At 37.5% G+C, this 24,758-nt stretch overlaps 1 protein-coding gene across 1 annotated transcript; it reads left to right on the top strand.

Moving 5' to 3' along the window:
• The first annotated feature begins 4,634 nt into the window (after nt 1–4,634).
• Nucleotides 4,635–24,115, top strand: LOC125233596 (probable 3-hydroxyisobutyrate dehydrogenase, mitochondrial). Its single transcript, XM_048139655.1, has 6 exons — nt 4,635–4,829; nt 19,495–19,677; nt 21,126–21,243; nt 22,442–22,652; nt 23,035–23,191; nt 23,939–24,115. Exons 1-6 carry the CDS (start codon nt 4,692–4,694, stop codon nt 24,092–24,094), a joined length of 963 nt encoding a protein of 320 aa, XP_047995612.1. The 5' UTR covers nt 4,635–4,691; the 3' UTR covers nt 24,095–24,115.
• Nucleotides 24,116–24,758: the final 643 nt, after the last annotated feature.

The raw sequence follows: 24,758 nt of genomic DNA on the forward strand, positions 1-24,758 counted from the left end.
ACCGCGATAGGTGGATGGTCCCCTGTGTCTATCCTGTGCTCGGCAAAAGGAGTTGGTCCTCCCCCTGGCTCAAACAGGTCACTATTTTCGGTGAGCAACTGGGCAAGCAAACCGTGCTGTTGGGCGGTAAGTGATGTGGCTTCGTCCTCCCTTAATGCCTCTAACGCAGCAACGCACAGAGTCGGAGGTGAAACACTTTCAAACTCTAATTTAAATTTTTCCCCAATGTTATCACCGAAGTACCAAAATTCTTTTCCAAAGTGAATGTCAATATCAAAACTTTTCAGAAAATCAATTCCTAGAAGCGACTCATTTGCTACGGACTCAGGGAAAATAACAAATTTAACTTTTCCCTTTTTGTACTTAAGTGTCACCTCCACCTCTGCAGTGAACACAGTTCTTTCGCTGCTGACACCGTCGGCCAACCTAACAATTCGCGTTGACGACACTAATGGGTGTCCTTTACTCAACAAGAAAGCGTACAGCGTGTGACCGGCGACACTAGTTTTAGCCGCAGGATCTACAAGTGCAGTGCCATTTGCACCAAGTATACTGATATTCAAAATAGGACGGCGAGAAGTTTTAACATCGCCGACCTCTTCACAAAAAGTTTGACAAACACTGGTTTTACAATCAACAGATTTAACATTAACATTTAAATTCCCCACTGCATGAGCAGGGTTACCTCTACTACAGTGCGCAGACGAAGGGTTAACAATCGGCGCGGTAATGGTGTCCGGCGCATCCGCAGCGCCCGCCGACTCTTCATAACCGGCGGCGTAAGTATCGCGCTCTCGCGAGTACTCGTTGGCGCGCGGAGGACTTAAGTTTCGCCGTGCGGCGGGACTTTCGCCGTGCCGTGCACGCGAAGCCGCGCCGTCACCGTCGGGCGGCGGCTGAGATGCAGGTTGCGACGCGCAGGCGCCGCTTACGCTCGACGCGCCTTTGCGCGGAGCAGCGGCGTCGTCGACGATATCAACCGCATAAAACGACAAGCCCGAACCGGATTTAGGCGATTTAGAGTTACAGTTTGAACACTTTGACCGAATAACGTTCGGTGCACCGCAACCGTAACACTTAACCTTATCAACAACTTTGTTATCTACGCACTTATCACTTTTTTCACTTTTACCTAGCTTTTCACATTTGTCTTTATTGTGACCGCCGCGACGACAATATACGCAATATAAACGCTGCGACGTTGAAGCGCTGCTGTCGACAGAGGAGGCGGCGGCGCGCGGAGTGGCAACGTCGCTCGCGCCACTTGCGCGCGACCTTCCGCCGCGATTCGGAGAAACGCTCGCCGTCGAACCTTGATGATCGCTTTGAACGATGTTTTTCTTCGAAACAGGAACATGATTTTCTTTTCTAGCGTCTTCTATGCTTTGACTGTTTTTCAACAAGGTAGCAAACGAATCTATGTTCTCTCTTTTAAGACGTTTACGTATACGGCGATCCAAAAGGCCAAACACCATATCTAACTGGACCCGCTCGCTTAGGTCCTCTGGCGGGAGCTTAGCTAACAGGGCCCTTGCTTTCGCGACGAACAATTCCGTGGTCTCCTCACCTTGTACCATAGAAAACAGCTCCGTGTAAATGACAAAGGGAGGACGGCGCTCGCCGAATGCACATCGTAACTTATTAATTGCGTCTTCCCATGTTCTTATCTCAAGCTTTACTCCTTGCCACCAAATACCTGCGTCTTTGGTTAATAACAAAGACAAACCACGAACGGCATTTTCATCCGTTATGTGCATGCAGGACTTGTAGCTTTCAATGCTGTCAATAAAAGTTTCTAAATGCTCGTCTTTGCTGCCGCTGTAACGCGCCGTACACTGCGCGAAATTTCCATTTACCGCAGCAAACGTGGTAGCCGCGGCGACGGCGGCAGCTGTGGCGTCGGCCTGTGACGGGGTAGAAGACCTAACTTCACGTAACAACTGCTGGCAAAACTCATTCTGAGTCTGTTGCAAGGTCGTGAGCATCGCCGTCAGAGCATCCTGATTCATCGTGATGTTGTTGTCAGCATCAGAGTCATCGTTATGCGTCCCCAACGAGTGTCTACCAGCTCGACGTCCACGAGACATTTTGAAAACGCAACACAAAAATAGTCACAAAACACTATACGTAGCTAGTGTAACACACCCACATCGAGAACGTTCCAGACCCACAAAGTTGGGCAGCCAGAATATGGCGTACCTACACACTTCGAGAACGTTGGGCAGCCAGAATATAGCGGGACGTTTTAAAGTAACAACAACGGTTTAATGAATCCAAGCTATATTTTAGTTAAAGTAACACAACAGTTTAACTTTAAACATTCTAACACAATAAAAATTAGACAAAGGGTCGTGCGGATACGCGTGCGTTCTCGAGTGAAAGCTAACGGCCACTGTCTCACTGTCAAACGCCGCGCTGCCAGCCGCTACGTGTTTTGAACGAAGCTAGTTGCACACAATAACCAGCTAAGGTTGACCCGCGGCTTAGTCCGTCAGGAAGCGAGCCGGGGGTCTACCTCGATTGGTTCTCATAGGGAGTCGTCTATCTCTCTCTTGACTCGTGCCGCCTCTCTGAGACGCGTTAGGCGTAAAGCCAGTGTCACACGCTATAGTATACACTTAAACCAGTCGAATAGTGCGGATATAAAGCAAAATTTTAGGTAACCACCTAATGTGCTAATACAATATTTGCAATACCTACTTTCCTACACCTAGCAACCCACCTACCTGAGTATTATCACAATTCTTATCATTTTATATAATTTTAATATCAAAACGTGGCGGCCTTGACTGAGCGGTTATATCTTTAAATAAACATAATCACAGTAAATTGCTTTACGACAGTAGGAATTAATGTAGTGATTATACCGATAACCTTTATTTTATGTAGGTATGTATAATAGGTAGGTAGGGACTAATAGGTACAATGTATGGAACAAACTTGAACGTGCTGCATAGACGTTACAAGTACAAACAAAGTAAAGAATGGTAATCTAACATGGGCGAGTTCTTGTTGGAGTGTAACGGTGGCCATCTATAGATTTGAATTTTAATTTTAGATGTCTTAGCGAGTGTTCTCTTTGCCTGTCACTCGATAACAAAATCTGTATTTGTAAACATGTCATATATTATTTTATAGTATTATTTATTAAATATTTCACTCTCTTCCCAGCTGCGTTTATCCTTCTACTCTGATAACAAACATTAGGTTATGGTAACCAGATTAGTAAAGTGAAAATATTATTATTTTACTCGAAATATGGAAGAGTATACTAATACGAAAGTTTCGATGGAAAAGCTCAAAGGTACCATTATTTAACTATCGTGATTGGGCATTTCAAATGCAAAATATACTTATATTCGAGGATTTATGGCATTGTGTTACTGATGGAAAACCCAAAACCTCAGGTGAGGACGTTGACAAATTAGCTCGTCGTGAGGTTCACTCTCTTCCCAACTGCGTTTATCCTTCTACTCTGATAACAAACATTAGTTCTAGAATTAGTCGACGTTATGAAGTAAACTACTAATAGTACTGAGGTATACCTATATCGCCGCACTATTGTTTTACGAAATAATATTAAAAAATAATGTTAACAAACATCAAATACTTTCATTTACGTGTTGCTCTAGCAAAACCAATCCAATAATTGGTATTGTTTTAAAAATTGTCGAATCGCCGGATTGGAAACGTCGGGATGAATTGATAATTCATTATACGCGATCCGTTTCCATAGTTTTATTTCATACATTTAATACCCGTTAGCCCTATCTACTGAATATTTAATTTTACTGCGCATGGGCTTGTTTTGCTTGCTGGTATCAGTATGGCGTTCGAATACTATAACACGATATTACGCTATTAAGAATTTTGTTAATAGATTTTGAATATTTTCTTGCAAAATCATTATAAGGTTATGTAGGTAGGTATTTCACGCATTAATTCTTTTTATTTCATTGTTTTTAATCAAAAGATAATTTTTTGACCTCAAATTCAAATGAAAACACTTACTGAGCAATTCCCGAAAAGTTTGTACATTTGGATCACGTCTTGGAGCATCATGGATTCTATCAGCCTACCAATTTTTATCAAAATCGGAGACGTCCAAATGTACAAACTTTTCGGGAATTGCTGTACCTACTATGACTTTAAAACTGATAACTAATTATTTAAAAGCGAATGAGTTTTCATTTGCATTATTATTGAAAATGTATGCGCATAGCGATAGTTTGAGTCCGAACAAGGCCCAAGGGACTGAGGGCCAATCTCATTCCAAAAATCCCCGTTTGTAAAGAAGATTGAAGTTTGTATTGATTAAAAATCTGATTGTATAAAACCCTGCTTAGTTACTAATTCCACGCAGATGTAGTCATCAGCAAAAGTTGAAAAGATAAACTAACTAAAAACTTACACACATAATTAACAATCCAAATAAAATTCCTCAAAACTAATGACGGAGCTGATAACTCGATAACGTTATCAAATCACTCACACCATAACCAAATCATCATAAGTACAAAAAACCTCACTCAACATTGAACCTTAACCCGACCAGTTCTACTACAAATTGAAAGAAAACATTAATAAGTCTTTATTGACATTATATTCATGTATCCGAACGACATTCAAACGCAGAGTTCAGTCGCTTTGCGCCGGCGCCTGAGTTCGACGCTTTAAATAAAAGATTCAAAATGGCGGCCAGGCCCATCCTCACTACAAGTCTCTCGACTTTCTCAAGACGCGCATATAGCTCGAAAGCTGACAAAAATGTGGCGTTTCTCGGCCTCGGGAATATGGGGGGCTATATGGCTGCCAACCTGGTCAAAAAGGTAGGATTTTGTAATGTTATTATAATTTATTCGTGTAATGTGGCACCGGTATGAATGTTGTTCAAGAATTTGTTTGTTGGATTTAAATAAACTTGTGTTGAACTTATTCTAAATAAATGTATTTTTTTAGGCTATACTATAGACCCTAGTAAATTGCAGTTTCAATAGTTAATACTTATCTGGTTTAAAGTTATTTAAATTAACTGTTGGATTATTTTTATTGCTAGCACATATTTACAAAGATTGATATCTTAATACTTTTGTAACTAATAAGATATACAATTTTAAGAAAAGGCAAAATCATTTATATTTTTTTTTGTTTGCTGTTTTTTCCGTTAACCGGTTTCAACTCTGACATGATAATGATCGTATTATTTGAAATTAGACTTTATTTAGTGGCAAGACCGTCTATAATCCCAACGTGATCATTACAACTGTCTTTGAACTTCATTGCTTTGATATTATAATCGATTCATTCTGTATCTTGTAAGTAGAATAGGTATAAATTATTACATAAGAATAAAAGATAATTAAACGTTAAAAAACATTTGATAGATTTTTTGTTAACTTATAACAATAGTACATAGGTATTATTATTCGACTTATTATATTACATAATAAATTAATATTATCCATTAGGGGGTTTGAGCTCCACATGATTATTTCTACACGAAATCTTATTAAAATAATTGCAACCAATTTTGAGAACAATCAGACCTTATTTAGAGGTCGTTCAAAATAATGCAATAATGCCATACTGAAATGTATGAAATGAATTTGATTAAAGAAAAAAATCTTACATGGAGGTATTTTAATGGTTTAATTATATTTTTCCCTATTTCATTAAAGCTAAATAAAACATGAACCGGGCAGTTTACAATGTTTTAATTATTTCGGTTTTTATTTTATTATAGGAGATATCCAATTTTAAATGTATCTTAAGCTACCTGTAAATAATGAGCAAATGGGTTAAAATTTGGTACATAAACTACTAATTCATAATAGAACAAAGGGAGAAAGGATTAGCCATATTTATTTTACTTCCATACAAATGCGGACCACCCTATTATCCATACGTGATCAAATGTGTCCATTCATTGTGTATCTACGATGTGTTTGACGTCACTACCATCTACATACATATTTATATTTAGTATGAGGCGTTTCGGAGGTGTGGCAAAAGATCCAAATTCAATTCCTAATCCAGAATTCATCAATAACTTTATACTTTCAATTAGTATTTGAATCTCACACTTAGAATAATGGAAGGCCGATTCTAATGGTCTGATTTGTCAAGATTTAGGTTTTGTTTTGATATGAATATGAAGAGATTTTACACTGATTGAATTAATGTCAAAGTAAAATGATCACAGAATCAAAACTTTTGAACTTCAGTTTTGACAAATTGGCCTGTATTCTTAACTTAATATGTGTTAAAATTGTCGAATATTAATAATAGAGCCATCTAGACGACCAAATTATTTTTATTTTTATTTGGAATTTATTATGTAGTTTTTGGCGATCATGATGAAAAGATAAATATACTTTTGACATGTATAGTGTAATTTCTATCGTGATATAAATAAATCTAAATCTAAATGATACATACTTCATGACGGTTCCGAGGTACATTTTTTTTTTACTTTAGCTGTATTTATGGAATCATAAAATACAATTGAGTATTTTTTTTAAATCGAAGAGTCGGATAATTTCATAAAATATTATCTGAATACAACTAGCCTATCTTAAATTCCTTTCTCTTATCGAAAGCATTCACTAAAATTTCCACTTGACTAAATACATTGTATCTAATTAAATAAGTAACATATTAAATAAAGGCGATCCACACAACGTGTTTACAGTAGGCGTGGTGAGACGCCATTATATAATATAAATAGAAATACGTTAATTTCGTAGATCGGATCTTATGCGTGTATACGCATGATTGAGGAAATATATTTTTGTTTAAATATACGTTATGTTTGTGTTGTTTTCAAAGACCGACGATTTTGATAGGGATCTTCACTTTATAATTATAGGCATAGTGATTAGTGACTATTTTGCAGTTTATAATTATTTGCGCCCGTGTGGTGACGGGTTAAGAATTTCACCACCCCCTTTCTTCCCGTGGGTGTCGTAGAAGGCGACTGTGGGATATCATGGGTTAAATTGTGGCGTAGGCGAGAGGCTGTCAACCTGTCACTGCAATGTCACAGTTTCGTTGTCTTTCAACCACTTATTTGCCAAGAGTGGCACTGAAGCTTTAGTAGTTTCATGAGCTCTGCCTACCCCTTTATGGGATACAGGCGTGATTGTATATATGTATTGTATGTATGTGTAATTATTTAGTTATATGAGGACTTTACATCATTCCCATGTTAACTGTATTTGTAGCTGAAAAGCATAAAGGAATAAGAAGAGTTGTAACTCCATGCATCAGTAAATGCGAGTTATTTGTATAGGCATAGTTAAGTGACATCTAGCGACAATCACGCGTCAAGTAGCGTAAATTATCAATACCACTACTTGATAGTAGGTGTCTACAGGGTCTCGTCTGCCTAAAATTTCATATTAGAACAGTTCATAACTTATATTAAAAACAGAAGGAATTGAAAACAGAATACTGATTAAACAAAATTGTGAAGAAAATAAAATAAAAAGTGGGGTTGCGACTAAAATCATAAATGCAAATCGTGTTAGTTTAAATCAATTCAAAACTATCGACATAAAAAGTGGTGTTATTTACGTTATAGACATATTATATAAATCCGCATAGATAGATAAAGTCTAATTTCTTAGCTAGGAACCATCAAGGAAAATATACCTATGGTGGTCTAGATAGACGACCTTTTGTTGATTCTGGTCTAGATGGCGGTAATATTAATGTTAACAGTATGGTCATTTATTTTGGGTTAAAAAAATACAATAAAATAAAAATCAAAGTCAAAACAAAACCCAAAGACCATACCAACCCACAAGACATTATTTGGACACTAATCAAATTGTCAAAACGGAGGTGCAAAAGTTTTAATTTAACGCTGTGTCGAGAGATGTCTATGCACTGTGACTACATCTTACTTTGACAGTTACTCTCTATGAATGAATGAATGAATGAATGAATGAATGAATGAATGAATGATTTATTTGCATGTGAATATTGGGTTTACATTATTAGGTGTTAGGTACAATATTTTATATTGGGATCTCCAAGATTCTACCTATACAGGTGTACATGCACTGTATATTGGCTTGGCTCGCTACTAATAGTAATAGAGTTTCACCATACTACAGAAAACTTACATATAACGAGACTTATTATAAAATGTTACAATATGAGGCTATAATACAATAAAATTATACATCAAAATTATTAACAAATTAGGGATAAACATGTCATAGAAATTACAAAACAATAAAAAAAGAATATATATGGACTAATAATTAAAAATGCGAAAATAATGTCATACACATAAAAATTTAAGTTAAAATTTAGATTGAAATTTATAATTTAAAAAGTAGTGTAGTTATACTATAAAAACAACACTTACATAACATTTCATAGAGTTTACGTTTGAATTCTTGAATTGGCAAGGTTTTTAGAGCTACAGGAATTTTGTTAAATATTCTAATGCACATAATGTATGCACTCTTTTTCCTGACTACTAAGCTATGTGGCGGTATTGGCATTTGATATATACTCGATCCTCTTTGTTTACATTAAAAGACACGGCAGTCTATGAAGACACCGGTTCGAAGACACACTTGCTCAAACAAGTAGCTGTTTGGCACTGCCAAGGTAATTTGAATTGATCGTGTCAAGAGTAGGAATAACTGAATAATTTAGCAAATGAACTGTGTTCAATAAATCACTTAAGTATGGGCTAGGGTACTCATTATAATAATCCTTAAGTTCACTTAACCTAGGACGCCATTAAGTCAATACTTTTATTTGTGTGCTGCAAAACAAATAAATCATATTTAGGAACATTTATTTTATGTTTTGTTGTTATTTTCAAAAAACGATTTGACAAACCGACCCATCGTTTTGACCCGAGAAATTGGCCGCATTACCTCGTTGTCTATATCTATCTACCCATTACATAGCAGATATAATCGATTCTGATCAGTAAATTATCAATTTCAGGGGGCCGATTTTTGAATGTCGATTATTCGATTTCGTGAATTTCGTTCAATAATATTTCCACTCTACTAGCGATCGAAATTCTACTAATAGGATCAAAAACGAGTGGCCACTAGATTTAACATTATTAGACGTCCTTTTTCAAAAATAGCATTATGTCGTTTTCCACAGACTTTCGAACGGCGAATTCATGAGTTCGAGATTCAAAAATCGGTCCCCAGGTAATAAACTTTTCCCCTCACTAGCTCGGAAACACGTGTTTTGTCCTTTAATACTAGCGGGTAAAAACGCATTTTATCCACTAGTGGGTAAAGTAATTTTCTCTTGAATAAAGTCAAATTAACTGCTTTAAAATTGATAAAAGTAGGTGAATCTAGTAATAAAGATGATTTACCACCTGTGGAACTACTGGAAGCAGTAATAAACGCATTTTTTGCGTTGTAATTTCCTCGCTATAGTGAGGGGAAAAGTTTTGTGTTACACTCGGGTGCAAATGTATTTTACTTCTCGTGTGTTAAAAAACTCGCAAGTTCAGGATTCTATTTTCGAACCACTCGCTTCGCTCATGGTTCAACTATAGAATCCTTTCACTCGCTCGTTTTTCAATTCCACACTTGGCGTTAAAATACAACTTTGCACTCTTGTATAACAAATAACTATTAATTGACATTCCTTACGCAAAAGAAATACTTTTTAATTACACAGGATTAATATCGTAATAAACTTGAACTGACGTTCCTCGCGCAAAAGAGATACACAGAAATATTTTTACACTTACACGTGTTTTATTTTTCCCATTTCACGACAAAAAATACATAATCGTGTATCTAATGAAAGATAAACATTCCAATCTGGAAATTGAAATACAAATACAAAATACAAAAATCCTTTGATTATTATGTTGTTGCATCTGATAAATTAATTATATAATGTTCATAACACAATAATTTATGTCACAGCCCGTTTCCGTATCCTATAGATATCTGGCCCCGTAGCCGAATGGCATTTCTCCGACGCCAAACGAAAGCGATACGCCGCTGGCTCTGTCGCGCCAATACGCAAGCGCGATAGAGATAGATATCTACTAGCGCTTCGTTTCGTGAGCGTTTCGTGAGCGATTGTGCCATTCGGCTAGCCACCCTGACGTTCCTCGCGCAAAAGAGATACACAGAAATATTTTTACACTTACACGTGTTTTATTTTTCCCATTTCACGACAAAAAATACATAATCGTGTATCTAATGAAAGATAAACATTCCAATCTGGAAATTGAAATACAAATACAAAATACAAAAATCCTTTGATTATTATGTTGTTGCATCTGATAAATTAATTATGTAATGTTCATAACACAATAATTTATGTCACAGCCCGTTTCCGTATCCTATAGATATCAGAGGTTGCTAACGATAGCAAAAACACGAGCTTGTAACCCAATACAACCGCAAACTATCGTCTGTCTTGCTTTCACGGGTAGCTTAACAATCAGGTCGGACTGGACTTTCTTGTGGTTCCTAGTAGATTAATTACTTCTTGTATCAGAACACTAATGCAGTTAGTAATAGATGTTGCATATAAGACGACATAGATATTATACATGGAAAATACTTTTATTAGGTACTAGCGTTTGCCCGCGGCTTCGCTCGCGTTAGAAAGAGACAAGAATTAGCCTATGGCACACGCCATCCCTTCAACTATCTCCACTTAAAAAAACCACGTCAATACGTCGCTCCGTTTTGCCGTGAAAGACGGACAACCAAACAGATAGACACACTTTTCCCATTTATAATATTAGTATGGATTTTTATAAGTAAAATGAGTTACCACAGTGAGTAAACTGCCATCTTTTGTCACAGGATTGAAAGTTTAGAACCTCATATTTGACAATTTGGCCTATATTTTTCACTTTACATGTGTCAAAATTGTCATATATTAATATTAGCGCCATCTAGTCGAGAATTAACCAAAAGGTGCGCCGTTGTCGACCGTGTGTGTATTCTTGATGGTTCCATGGTAGGTTTTTTCTAAACTTTATCTGTCTATACGGAGCTATATATCTCTTTTGTTTAATATAAAAGTAACACCGCCATTTAAGCCAAAAAGCGGTACAATAGCGTCGACATTTTACGAAATTTCAAATTAAAATCGTTTCAATTCATGCAAAAAATATGCTAAAATATGGAGATGGACACATTTTACACAGGGGTCGGTCACGTTACTTAGCTTCCTTTTGTCAAGTATTTTTAACAAAGAAGATAACGTCCTACTTTGCATTTACATACTTTTTTCTATTTATTTACTAGGGCCGCCATTGCTTTGATTAAAAGTACAATTTGAACTTTAAGTGAAGTCAAGGACATATGTAACTCGGTGTATCGACAGGTGTTACGTATTTGCTTTTCGCATGTGTATGTAGGCTGTACGGTGACCTAGATGGCGAATATACCTTTGGGGGACGCTCGGCTAGATAGCGCTAATATTAATATTTGACATTTTAACACATATCAAGCTAAGAATGTGGGACAAATTGTCAAAACTGAGGTTCAAAGTTTTAAGCCTGTGTCGAGAGATGGCAGTCTATGCACTGTGATTACCAGTGATTACATTTTACTTTGTTTACTTTGACAGTGACTCTCTATAATACTCGATCCTCTTTGGTGATGTGAAATATTAGCTTGAGATATTTTGTTTATTTGGATATGAAACAAACCGTCATACAAAAATGTTCATGCAGTTTCTTCCATATTTCCCATTTTTCTTTGACAAATCTTTATAAAAAACACAAAAAATTACCTACTTAACATATTACATAAAATTTATCTAACATATTTAGAGATAATATCGGTATGTTCAAATTCAATTCAATTCAAATCTTTATTGCGATCATGTTCATTTTCATTTTACACAGGTGTTAGGTAGTAACATAATAATAATAATAATAATCGCGTCAGCGATCTCTACCAGCCAACCCTCAAATAGCGAAACAGCGAACATAGTTAACTGAACGGGTGGTGCAAAAAAATATACTAAAAAAATAAGAAAACACAATTTTTATATTAAAGGAAAAAATGGAAAAATTTACGCTTCCGGCGGGACTTGAACCCGCATCATTTGCAATCCGTGCAAGGCTCTTAACCAATTGAGCTACGGAAGCCACGCCGGACATCGCAAATCTTTCCATGCCTTTCCTTATGTACACACGTCTTGGGGTGACGTCTAGCGCCATCTACCGACAGACTATTACATCTTGTAACGGCACTGGAGTCTCAAGTTATATTGAGAATTCACCAGTAACAATGTGCTAACCCATACTAAATTTATTTTTAACAAGCAGAAACGTCTGCTAACGATTCTAAACATTTTTATATTAAAGGAAAAAATGGAAAAAATTACGCTCCGGCGGGACTTGAACCCGCATCATTTGCAATCCGTCCAAGGCTCTTAACCAATTGAGCTACGGAAGCCACGCCGGACATCGCAAATCTTTCCATGCCTTTCCTTATGTACACACGTCTTGGGGTGACGTCTAGCGCCATCTACCGACAGACTATTACATCTTGTAACGGCACTGAAGTCTCAAGTTATATTGAGAATTCACCAGTAACAATGTGCTAACCCATACTAAATTTATTTTTAACAAGCAGAAACGTCTGCTAACGATTCTAAACATTTTTATATTAAAGGAAAAAATGGAAAAATTTTTTGGAAAAATTTGGTTATATTGGTTATATATAATAGTATTGGTTAAGAGCCTTGCACGGATTGCAAATGATGCGGGTTCAAGTCCCGCCGGAAGCGTAAATTTTTCCATTTTTTCCTTTAATATAAAAATGTTTAGAATCGTTAGCAACGTTTCTGCTTGTTAAAAATAAATTTAGTATGGGTTAGCACATTGTTACTGGTAAATTCTCAATATAACTTGAGATTCCAGTGCCGTTGCAAGATGTAATAAAAAAATAAAAATAAAAATAAAAATCATTTATTCATGTACCAAAAATAGCAGTTATAAACAGGGCATAAACTATATTAACACAAAAAAGGCTTCACCATGTCCGTGCCTGAACTAGGGAGATCCTGTATCTCAGGCAGAAAAAATAACTTATAAACTAAAACAGGGAAATTATTTGATAATATCATGTGCATTGCATAGGTATTCAACTAAAAAATAAATAAATTACATTACAGATTTATAAATAGAGTAGGTTACCTACTTAAAACTATCATAATTCTAAAAGTACAGCAAAAAAAAAATGGTAAGCCATATGTAATACTTATTGCTTATTAGCATTTTGATGAGTCAACAGTTGTACTTTATCGCATCAGCGTAAGAATACATAGGTAGGTGATATTGAAAATGTATCTAAATCGCTAATTATAGTTGTATTCATTGATCTGTTATAAATTAAGCTAAAGAATAAATAAAATATAAATATAACCTAGTATGTATACCTTGTGTCTAAAGTCAAGAAGCGATCTTAGGAGTGGCGCTCAGCAGGCGCCTTCATAATCTATAGAATTTATGTATCTCTGCTCAGCCTGTTTCTTGGCAGGACATTCAAGGTCACCTGTTTTGTGATTGTGGGGCTTCTTGAAAAATCTGCAGGTCGCACATCGGGGGGGCTCCGCTTTTTTTGAGCACTCGTTGCCCGAGTGCCCCAAGTCGCCGCAATACCCGCACGTGTTGTCTGCCTGCTTACAGGATTTCGCGGCGTGTCCAAACTGCTGGCATTTGAAGCATCTGGTGACAATGGTGAAATCTCTCACAGGGCAGGAAGACCAGTTGACGAAAACTCGACTTTGGGATACTAGGGCTTTGCGTATCAAGCTTGGAACTTCGATGACGTAGTTGACGGTCTCAGCATCTTTTTTCCCCGATTTATGGCTAAGTTTAATAGAGGCTAGGAACTTATCTCTGGTGGTATCCGGCAATTTATCGGCTAAATTTTGCTCGAAAATGCAACTGAAAACCTCTTGTTCTGGCAGTGCAGTTGGTACGCCGACGATGACTATCCGGGGCCTGCGTTTACGGGGCTCATCGATGGTCAGGTCTGCAGGTGTTTTTTGAAACTGTTCCTTGAGCTTCTCTATATCAGCCTTGGATTCCATGCTAATTATTACGCCGCCATTTTTAACCTTGCGTAAGGCTCTGACGTGAAGCTTCATCTGCTCAGGTTTAATAAGTTTTTGGACAAGGTTTTTTGTCTCCTCACTTGATTTCAACTTGTCAGTAGGGTAAATTGCTACTGAGCTCAAATTAGCGGGTTGGACCAGGTTTTTGGAGGTACATCTGACCATATCGGCGAAGGAGGGCGAGTTCGGGGAAGGAGAGCAGGTTTTCGAGGACTTCTCTATCGATTCCTGTAGGGCCTGGATACTGCACAATACTGTCTGGTTGTCTTTAAGGGAGTCAATAGTGTTGCGCTGCAGGCGAGCCGTCTGTTTCAGAGACTGATACAGGACTGCCATTTGAGATGTTCCTGAAGAAACTCCGCGGCAGATGCCGTGTACACGATTTTTTTGGTCCGAGTTTAATTTTCCTTCCTTAGCAATGGTGCATATCTCATTGAGGGACTGCTCGATGTACTTTATCCAGTACTGTATATCATGCGTCGATAGTACTTGCTCTTGGTCGTTGGGCGCTTGCGCATTCTCTTCAGCAGCGGGCGGCGGCACAGGGGTAGATGGAGGACTACGCTGTATTTTTGAACTCCTGCCAAAGGGGCTCTGGCCGTTACTATCCATTTCAATAAGTTATTTAGTTACTATTTTTTTTTCAATTTCAATTTCAATTTCAATTTATTTATTGTATACAATTAACACTAACGGTTAAACCTTACGTGCTAATTGACATTATATTTCTTAATATCTAACATGCATTAAACAATAACAAGTGCAGTGAAATGATTATTATAAATAGGTAAAGGTATTAAATTGAATTCAATGGACATTGCAAGATAATAAAATAAATAAACCGAGGGATTACATGTGAAAGGATAGATATGTCAAGGAAATACAATAATGATTTATAGTCATGGCAAAACAAAGAGGAAGTCATAATATTGATATAATATAAATAGTTCAAATGATTTATAAGCAACGATAAATTGGTCAATTTAATAAAATTAAAGTTAAGTCAAGTGACAGATATATAAACTTAATTATAAACAAATTTGAATAAAGTATTACTATTTATTGCGCGCATTATGTTAGGTTATGGAACTGGCGGTAACAATTGTCTCAACGTAGCGATTTGATGCAGCTAGAAATTTGGCTTCCGTTGTTAAGAAAATGTCCAGCTCTCTGTCACTGTCCAGGATGGCGTTTAGTAACGTCAGTGCCTGGTGGAGAGGGGACGCAGCGAGCAGGCGCGTGCGGCCCGCAGGCACGGCAAACAGACCACGGCTACGGGGCCGTAGCTGTTTCGCGGTGAGACGGGGGACTCGCAGTGTTATTTGCAGTAATAATGATGGGTTTGTTACTTGTCCTCGGATTAGTTGAAAAAAATATTTTATTAAGTAAATGTTTCTGCGTGCCTCTAAGGATGTATAATCTACCATACCTAAAACGAACAGAGTGGGATAAAGAAGGGGGTAAAAGCCGTAAAGCTTCTTATAAAGGAACCTTATAAAACATTTTTGTACCTTCTCTATTAGAAGCGTGTAGTATTTTTCGTGGGGGCTCCAAATAACAGCATTTGTTTCAAGTTTACTACGAACGAATGCGTTATAAAGTGTAGTCATAGCATGTTTATTAGTAAATGGTTTCGCTTGGCGTAAGACGAATCCCAGGCATCTACGGGCTTCATTACAGGTTTTTGCAATGTGCTCATTAAATGTAAGCTGAGTATCAAACCATGTTCCTAAGTCCTTTATTACCTTGGTGCGTTTTAACAGGTTGCCTTCTATGACATATGGATGGGTTATGGGGAGCCGAGCACGCGAATATGTAATGACTGAACATTTGTCTTTATTGAGGGATAGGCTATTGTCACGTGCCCAGGCGCAAACGCTATCTATGTCAAGTTGCAATAAAGAAAAGTCTTGGAAGCTGTTAATGGGCATAGCCAATTTGAGATCATCCGCGAAAAGTAAGCACGATGAATGGCTTAGGGCTAACGGTAGATCGTTAATCAGTATTAGAAATAGAAGGGGCCCGAGACTACTTCCCTGTCCGATTCCTGATGTTACCAAAAATGGAGCAGATCGCGCGTATTCATATTGAACATATTGGTGTCTTTCCGAGAGATAGCTGGTTATGAATTTAAGCAGATATTTAAACTAACATAGTCAATAAGTCTGCACAAAACACGCGTGACATAGAAACGCACTTGATGCATTCGCGATCGCGATCTGGGGCAATATTTTTGCACACGATTTAATTTGCGAGAAACAATTATAGCACGTCCGTTCGCAACGACAATACCTATGTAATAGTCTGTCGGTAGATGACGCTAGACGTCACCTCAAGACGTGTGTACATAAGCAAAGGCATGGAAAGATTTGCGATATCCGGCGTGGCTTCCGTAGCTCAAATGGTTAAGAGCCTTGCACGGATTGCAAATGATGCGGGTTCAAGTCCCGCCGGAAGCGTAAATTTTTCCATTTTTTCCTTTAATATAAAAATATTTAGAATCGTTAGCAGACGTTTCTGCTTGTTAAAAATAAAATAATAAAACACAAATTTAGACCCATACCAAATAAAATACATAAACTACACCTATACAATAAAACATACACTACACAACATAGTTGGTACATGATACCCTGTTAGGGCACAGCAAAATTTCTTTCACACTAAAGTACATTACATTATATTATATTTCATAGAAATTTATATAATTATATTAATATCTATTTTACATTATTTAATCTTTCTCATTTATATTATCATCATTTAAATATTCTTTAAGTGAATAGTAAGTAGCACTTATATAAAAAGAGATTTAATAACGTTAAACATTTTTTTATCAGTCAGTGTGTGTAGTAACGAAAACCCACAGACTTCGCTGGTTCGGTCACTTACCTACGAATAACAAAAGGTTGGGCTGTCATGTGAGGCGTTCTTGGGTCGACCGGCTGGTGGCCGTCCGGCGGGTTGTCCCAAGTAGGCTTGTGACGTTTCGTTCGTTCAATCGCTCCCACGAACTAGTTCGCTCTTTTAGGTCTTTTGATCATTTAGTTCAGCCAGACCAGCGACCACTGCGGTCGGAAAGATCAGAACGAATGGGGCTTAATAGTGTCAAAATGATACGAATAGTCCACAGATAGTAACATTCCGGGCCCAAAGGTTGTAAGTAACCGAAGTTTAATATGAAAACTTGATGTTTTTTTGTTGCTCTGCTAATTAGCTCTCGCTCTAGGTCGGCGCAGTCACACACTCGTTCTCGATCCAAATCGCTCGCGCTCGCCGATCCTATACTGAACTAAATGAGCAAAGACCGAATCTCAGAACCTGGAAAGATTCAGTTCATTTCGGTCATTGATGGGATTAGTCCCAAGTATCGCTGGGAGCCTGGGAGAACAGTGTGGTGGCAGATCCGCGTCAGCTTCAAGTCAGTGACCGGCAAGAGGCTGCGCAGAATCGGGTCAGGTGGCGATCTCTCATTTCGGAGGCCTAGATTCAATTTGGATCACTGTGCGAAAATAGTTACTCAGTTTTCTTATGTCAGTACCAAAAGTGATTTTCATACATCGGGGTTTTCGGAGCGGGAATGATTTGAGAAAGAGTAGAGATAAACAGATATGTTAGTATAAAAAAATATTATATTATGCCTAATGAATAATTACTTCTCTGCGAGTTGTATACAATCTGTGACAAAGTTTTATTTTAATTTCCGTAAAAGTCTTATAACTTTTAAGCAAAGATCGGATTTGCGACATTCTTAGTGACTTACGTCATTTTAATGGCTTTTAGTATGAGATGTCGCACAAAAATCCGATCTCCGCTAATAAGATAACAATAAAAATAACTTTAATTAATTACCTGCTGCAAACTCAATAGTTGACACGATTTTCAGAATAAACTTTGAAGCATTTTCTTATTTATAAATTAATAGACTTAACTGAAGATTAGAAGGTTGATAATGAATGGGCATTATAAAATATGTACCTATATGTATGATTAATCTTTATTTATTTTTCAATCAATTATTCATTCGGTAGAAACCTGCTAGAGTACTATCTGTTTTTAAGTAAATACTCTACTCTTTGGCTAATGTCAAACGTTCCCGCTCCGAAAACCCCGATGTATGGATATTGTTGTGATATGGACATATCCGACTCATATCGTATCTAGATTTAATATCTGACATGTTTTAATGTTCGAATCGATCCTAAAGTACAAAATGCTTTTCCACAAATCAAGTTGCTGAGAAAATTTAATAAACGAATTACTCAAAATTTTGTTGGTACATAAAATTTTTCATTAAAGGAATAAATTACATTTTCAATGGAATACCTCACTGGAAATATTCTTATTAAATTCAGCAGGTGTAACATTATCCATTTAGAATTGAATAATTTAAGGTGCTGCTCTCAGACGACTGGTCTGGCGTAGTCGGTAGTGACCCAGCCTGCTAAGCCGACGGTCCTGGGTTCGAATCCCGATTTGTGTGATGAACAAGCCCTTTTGGACAATTTCTACATTTGTCAACATTTCCAAAAACTGGATTGACAAACAAATTTTGGTTGATCATATAACCTGGTTAAAAATTTCATGGGATTGCAACTTGTAGAGGTGAACATCCGGACATACAAAAGCAAATTTACTTAAAATATAATCCTGCCACATACGCCGCAGACCGGTAGACTACGTCGGAAACAGATGCCTCAACCTCATCGTTCAAGGCCCTAGGTCACGCGGCCGCGGTAGGCCTAAGAAGCGCTGGCTGGACGTCGTGACAGCGGACATGGAAGAGAACAATCTTTCACCTCAGGATGCCGAAGACCGGGCAAAGTGGAGAAGGCTGAGCAGGAAAGCGGACCCTGGCGCTAGGCCGGGAAAACGCTAGGTTGAAGAAGAAGAAAATCCTACGCTGTTGCTGCGGTCAACCATTAGCCATAGATTAAATATAAGAAGATCATAATTTATCAGTCAATCTGTGTAAGAATGTCCTGTAATATTTATTTATTTATTTATTTATTTATTTATATATTTATTTATTTATTTATTTTATCCCATACATTAAAATGCGACCGCCTAAAAACGCGCACACACTACACCACACATAGATGGCGCCACAAAAAAAATGTCTTGTAGCTTTCGATTATACTTGTAGATGGCGTTAAGTGTCACTTTTGACATTGATTTATGGCTCGAAAGTGACACTTAATGCCAATCTACAAATAGTAGATGGCAACAAGGCATTTTTTTGTGGCGGCATCCATGATGTAGTGTATATGCGCGTTCTTAGGCGGTCGCATTTTAATGTATTGGATGGTATGATCTTCTCATATTTAATATATGCATTAGCGAAGAAAATTTAATGAAAAATTAAATTTTTGTCATTATTTTCTTTTTTTTCAGGGCTTCAACGTAACAGGCTACGACCCATCAAAGGATACCCTAACAGCCGCAGAAAAGACCGGCGTTAAAGGTGCCAGCTCAATCGCGGCGGCTGTCGAGAGCGCGGACGCTGTCGTCTCCATCTTACCTAGCAATAAAGTTGTATTGGATGCTTACCTTGGCAAGGATGGTGTTGTTAAACATGTAAGTTTAGATAATAGGGTACTTTACGCCCGAAATAAAGCATCTTAAAGGCCGGCAACGCACCTCCAACACCTCTGGTGTTTCGGGTGTCCATGGGCGGCGGTGATCGCTTACCATCAGGCGACCTGTCTGCTCGTTTGCCTCCTATCCCATAAAAAAAAAAAAATTAGAAAAAAAATATGGACATCAGCTGGGTACTTAACCGAATGGCACAAACGCTCACAAAATGAAACGCTCGTAGATATCTATATCTATCGCTCGTGCGTATTGGCGCGACAGAGCCAGACTACCTTTCGCGGCGTTTCGTTTTCGTTTCGCGTCGCAGAAATGCCATTCGGCTACGGCACCTGTTACTTTGAAACATAATTTCTATAATCAATAAGGCATTATGGTCGATTGGGGTAATTTAAACAGAAATTCTAGGGTAATTTCCAAATGGGAATCTTGATATGATGGAAATAATGGTGATTTTTATGTGACTTTCGAAATTAGACTTCAAAATTACCCCAATGCATAAAGTAAATGAGTCGACCGTGACGTCACTCCTCAGGATTTCATTATGAATTCCGTATTAGCAAATCGTTACGACAGTTCTTAAAAAGAATCTGATTTGACTCTTAAGAAACTAGCCTATTTTAAGATTAAATTAAATAATTAAGTACAGATGCTATGCATAATAATTTTTTCTCAAACATGGTATGAAATATTGATGTTATGTGCCTTATAATTGGCAGCGAAGTATGACGTTGCAGGTGCGGCTAGGACGATTGATAGATAATGGAATTTCATACAAACCTTGCAGGCCAAGGCCGGCAAAGTCCTCTTTTTTAATTTCCAAACACAGATAATGGTGACATCCAGGTATTTAGCCAATTAAAAAAAAACTATAAGGGGCTTTATAGACGTGCCGACTGCAACTGGTACGGGCCCTAGACAATATTTGATTTTGGGTGCGTTTTCATACAAAAAAAAAATTTTTTCGATTTTTTTTAAATTTTTTTTTAACTTTTTGTTTTTTTATAAGCGTATACGGGGCATCAAAGGGGAGCGAAAATTCGATTATTTTTGCGCTACGACGCACCGTTTAGGAGATACAGCCATCCAAAGTTACTATTTTCAGTAGACTTTATTTATTTCATACCATGTTTGAGAAAAGCACTATACATACCTCGGCGGGAAATGGGGTTGCCCGCCTCAGACCTATCTATATGTCTTCGGCCGGCAACCCCCTTTGTCCCGGCCTCTGTAGTAATGTACTATTCCTTCGTATTTGTCATGCTACTTCAGTCAACGTCAGTACTTCCTTGATTTCATTATTTTTCTGAAATAATAATTAAGATATTAATTAAGAAATCATATCATTTACATTAAATTCATGCACCTTTTGGACCTTTGGATCCCTTCTGTCGTGCACTTTATTTTTAAAATAGATTATTGTTTTCTTTCAGGCTCAAAAAGGCGCTCTGCTTATCGACTCAAGCACAGTAGACCCGAACGTGCCCAAAGAGATCTTTCCTGTCGCCATCGAAAATGGCGTCGGCTTCATTGATGCCCCAGTCTCAGGAGGTAAACTATTTATTTATTTAGTTGGTTAAATAGACTATATTGTCTCCCGTTACCGCGATAGTTACTCATGAAATAAAACGATGGAAACGAATTATATCGCGTATAATGAATTTACAATTCATCCCTACGTTTCGAACACTTTACAGCATTCGTGGTCAACGTGGATTCCGATGAATTTCATTATACGCGATATAATCTGTTTAAAAATATACTGTATTTGTATAACTGTCCACTTGTGTCCAGTGTGATTATCGTTTAATAAGGTTGATGTAAAAATTCCGGTGCCTTGAAGTTAAAAAAAAAAAGATAATTTAATTGAAAACTATGGTTATAGAAATTGTAGTGCTTCCTACAAAATCCAAAATTCTGAAGTCAGAGTCAGTTGTTAAGTATTATTTTATCATATCAAAATGAAGATGTCATGTGAGCGGTCGGGTGAATTGCATCATATTTCCACTGCAAGTGCATGTTTATCTGTGTGATAACGTCAAATGTTTAATGTTAATTTAATAATTAAACGATTTAATGGTACAAATATTTCATAGAGACCTAGGTAGAGAAGCATAGTGATTATGTTCTTTTTATTATTTTTGATAAATGAACAAAAAGAAGTATTGATAATAAAACATAAGTAGGAAGTAGGTCATGTTACGAGACAAGTATTACAGATGAATGTGGAAGGAAGAAGCGGGAAAGGAAAGCCGAAGAAAGAGAGAGATGATGTTGAATGCAAGTGAATGATGAGATGACGTATGATACAGAAGTATGGAAGAAAAAAACAGGCTGCGCCGACCCCAAGCTATTTGGATAAGGGCAATGACGAAGTAGGAAGTGTTTAGGAAAATATCACGTGATGAACATAAGAAAACAAATGAGAGATAACTATTATAAAACGTCGGTAAACAAAAATATGACATCATGCTATCAAAGTATACTTTATCTATCATTATTTGATTTAGCACTACACTCTGCTGGAAAACAACATTATATTACATCAGTGATAAGATTTAAATTTTGATGTTCTTGTACCGAAATCACAGAAAAGCTTTATGAGGTGTTTTAATGTATATTGTAGGCATAGATTTAAGATATATTTTATGACTGCATGATCCAGTAAAATTATAAATCCAGTATACTTACTTTTATTTCTGTATTCTTTTATGGAAAAACCAGGTTAATAATGTCCCAATTGCTTCAGGTGTGATGGGTGCCCAAAACGCCACCCTGGCCTTCATGTCCGGTGGTCGGAAGGGTGACTTCGACCGTTCCCTGCCCCTCCTCCAAGCCATGGGTGCTAAGCAGTTCCACTGTGGAGACGTCGGCGCTGGCCAGGTGGCCAAGCTGGCTAATAACATGCTCATGGGTATTACTGGCATGGCTACTGCTGAGTGCATGAACATGGGTATCAAGTGAGTTTTTTGCATCATATAAATATGAGGACAAGTAGTCGAAGGATTGCTGTAATCCTAAAGCCAAGAAGACAAGAAGGAGCTTACTGCAGATTTCTACAGAGGCCATGGCCAAGAAGGGGCAAGAGGGCATTGGGTGCCAAGCAGTTCCACTATGGACAAGTGGCCAAGCTGGCACATAATATGCTAATGGTGAGCATTTCTGTCCATTTTTAAAAAGCGAGGATACGTTCAGATTTATAATAATTTAAAAGTGTATTCAATTATTTACGAGTGTTTGATGCCGTCCGTCTTTCCAGGGAGATCTTAGGTTTCTATTTTACGGATACTTAATCAACAATAAAAATACTAATGCATCATAATAAACTTTCCTTTATTCCAGAATGGGCCTAGACCCCAAAGTCCTGTTGGATGTCCTAAACAACTCCTCGGCGCGATCATGGTCCACTGAAGTGTACTGCCCCGTTCCTGGCCTAGTGCCCACCGCTCCGTCCAGCAGAAACTATGATGGAGGCTTCAAGAACGAGCTTATGGTTAAGGTTAGTATTGTGACATGACAGTAAATGAATGTTTAAGGCAGAACCTGCGAATCTTTTGGCCTAACTGGATCACAAACGCTTACTTATAGAGAATAACTGGACAAGCACCCGTACACGAAGAAATCCAGACGCGGAAATGGCATTGGAGTGGACAATAGTGGACATATTCTCAAAAAACCTGATACCCACCTAACCAAAGTGGCCCTCACCTGGAATATACCCGGCAAGCGGAAACCATGCCGCCCTAAGTCGATTTGGCGTCGGTCTATTCAGCAAGAGCTCAGGGTGTTAGTGATGAGGTGGGAGGTGGTTACTCAAACTGTCCAAGACTGGAGTAAATGGAGAAATATGATTCGAGCCCTACACCCCAGAAGAGGGTAACAGGATTAAAAGAAGAAGAAGATGGTGGCCTAAAGTGGATATAGACTCTAAATACGTACCTACTTAGAATAATTTATAAAGATGGTTAGCTATAACAAATTAGTCTAGAATCAAGATTTTCATGTGTTTCTTAAGATTCGTAATATTTAAAATTTTGGGTTGACCAAACTTTTAATAATTCGGAATGTTTATGTTTTACACTCTGATAAACCCTTAAGTTGTTAATCTCTATACTTTAATCAAAGAAAGTGTAAAAATGTCCTAAGGCGCCCTCATACTTAAAGAGTTGGGTGAAGCATGTGGTTCAAATCCAGTGCCTTGTACTTATATCCTTTGTAAGTTATACAGACTGACTTATTTTTCCAGGACTTGGAGCTGGCCAGCGGCATGGCCCTCGGCATCAGATCCCCCATCCCCCTGGGCGCGGTGGCCACCCAGCTGTACCGCATCGTGCAGTCCCGCGGCTACGGCCAGAAGGACTTCTCCTACGTATATCAGCTGCTCAAGGAGGACAAGAAGTAGAATAAACTGATTTAGTTCTCATCGTTGTTTTATTTTATTCATGTCGATGCCAATCTGTTTACTTAGCTTATTTAATTGTCCCATTGCTGGGCAAAGGTCTCTCTCTTGGCTAGATATGACTCCCGATTTCTTCTAGTCAATTATTCAGAAAGGCGTCAAGGTCGTTCCGCCATCTTTACCTGGACTTACCTAATTTAGTGCTGGTTGTTGACATTTTCTGATTAATCAAAGGAGCAAAAATTTTGACAAGCGACTAACGAAAATAGTTTCTTTAAGTATATTAATTTAGAACTTAGTTTTACTGTTCTGTTTTAAGCTTTGTTCAAGCCTAGCTACATTTAGGTATGTAAAATGTCATCGATCGACTTTAGCTTTTTCATATTTTCCACCAATTCGTTAGAACTACAAGTAAAAAAAAAAAAAATAAATAAATAAAACGTTTATTCAGAACGTAAAGCTTAACCCTATTACATATCTTCTTCCAAACCACTTTGTGGTTTGTTGGCAGACGAAGCTCCCATACACTTATCAAGCTAAAATACCTCGTAGTTTTTAGATATATGTATATATTATATATATATATATATATATATATATATATATATATATATATATATATATATATATATATATATATATATATATATATATATATATATATATA

This window comes from Leguminivora glycinivorella, chromosome 14 (genome assembly GCF_023078275.1).
Source record: "Leguminivora glycinivorella isolate SPB_JAAS2020 chromosome 14, LegGlyc_1.1, whole genome shotgun sequence".
Classification (NCBI taxonomy): domain Eukaryota; kingdom Metazoa; phylum Arthropoda; class Insecta; order Lepidoptera; family Tortricidae; genus Leguminivora; species Leguminivora glycinivorella.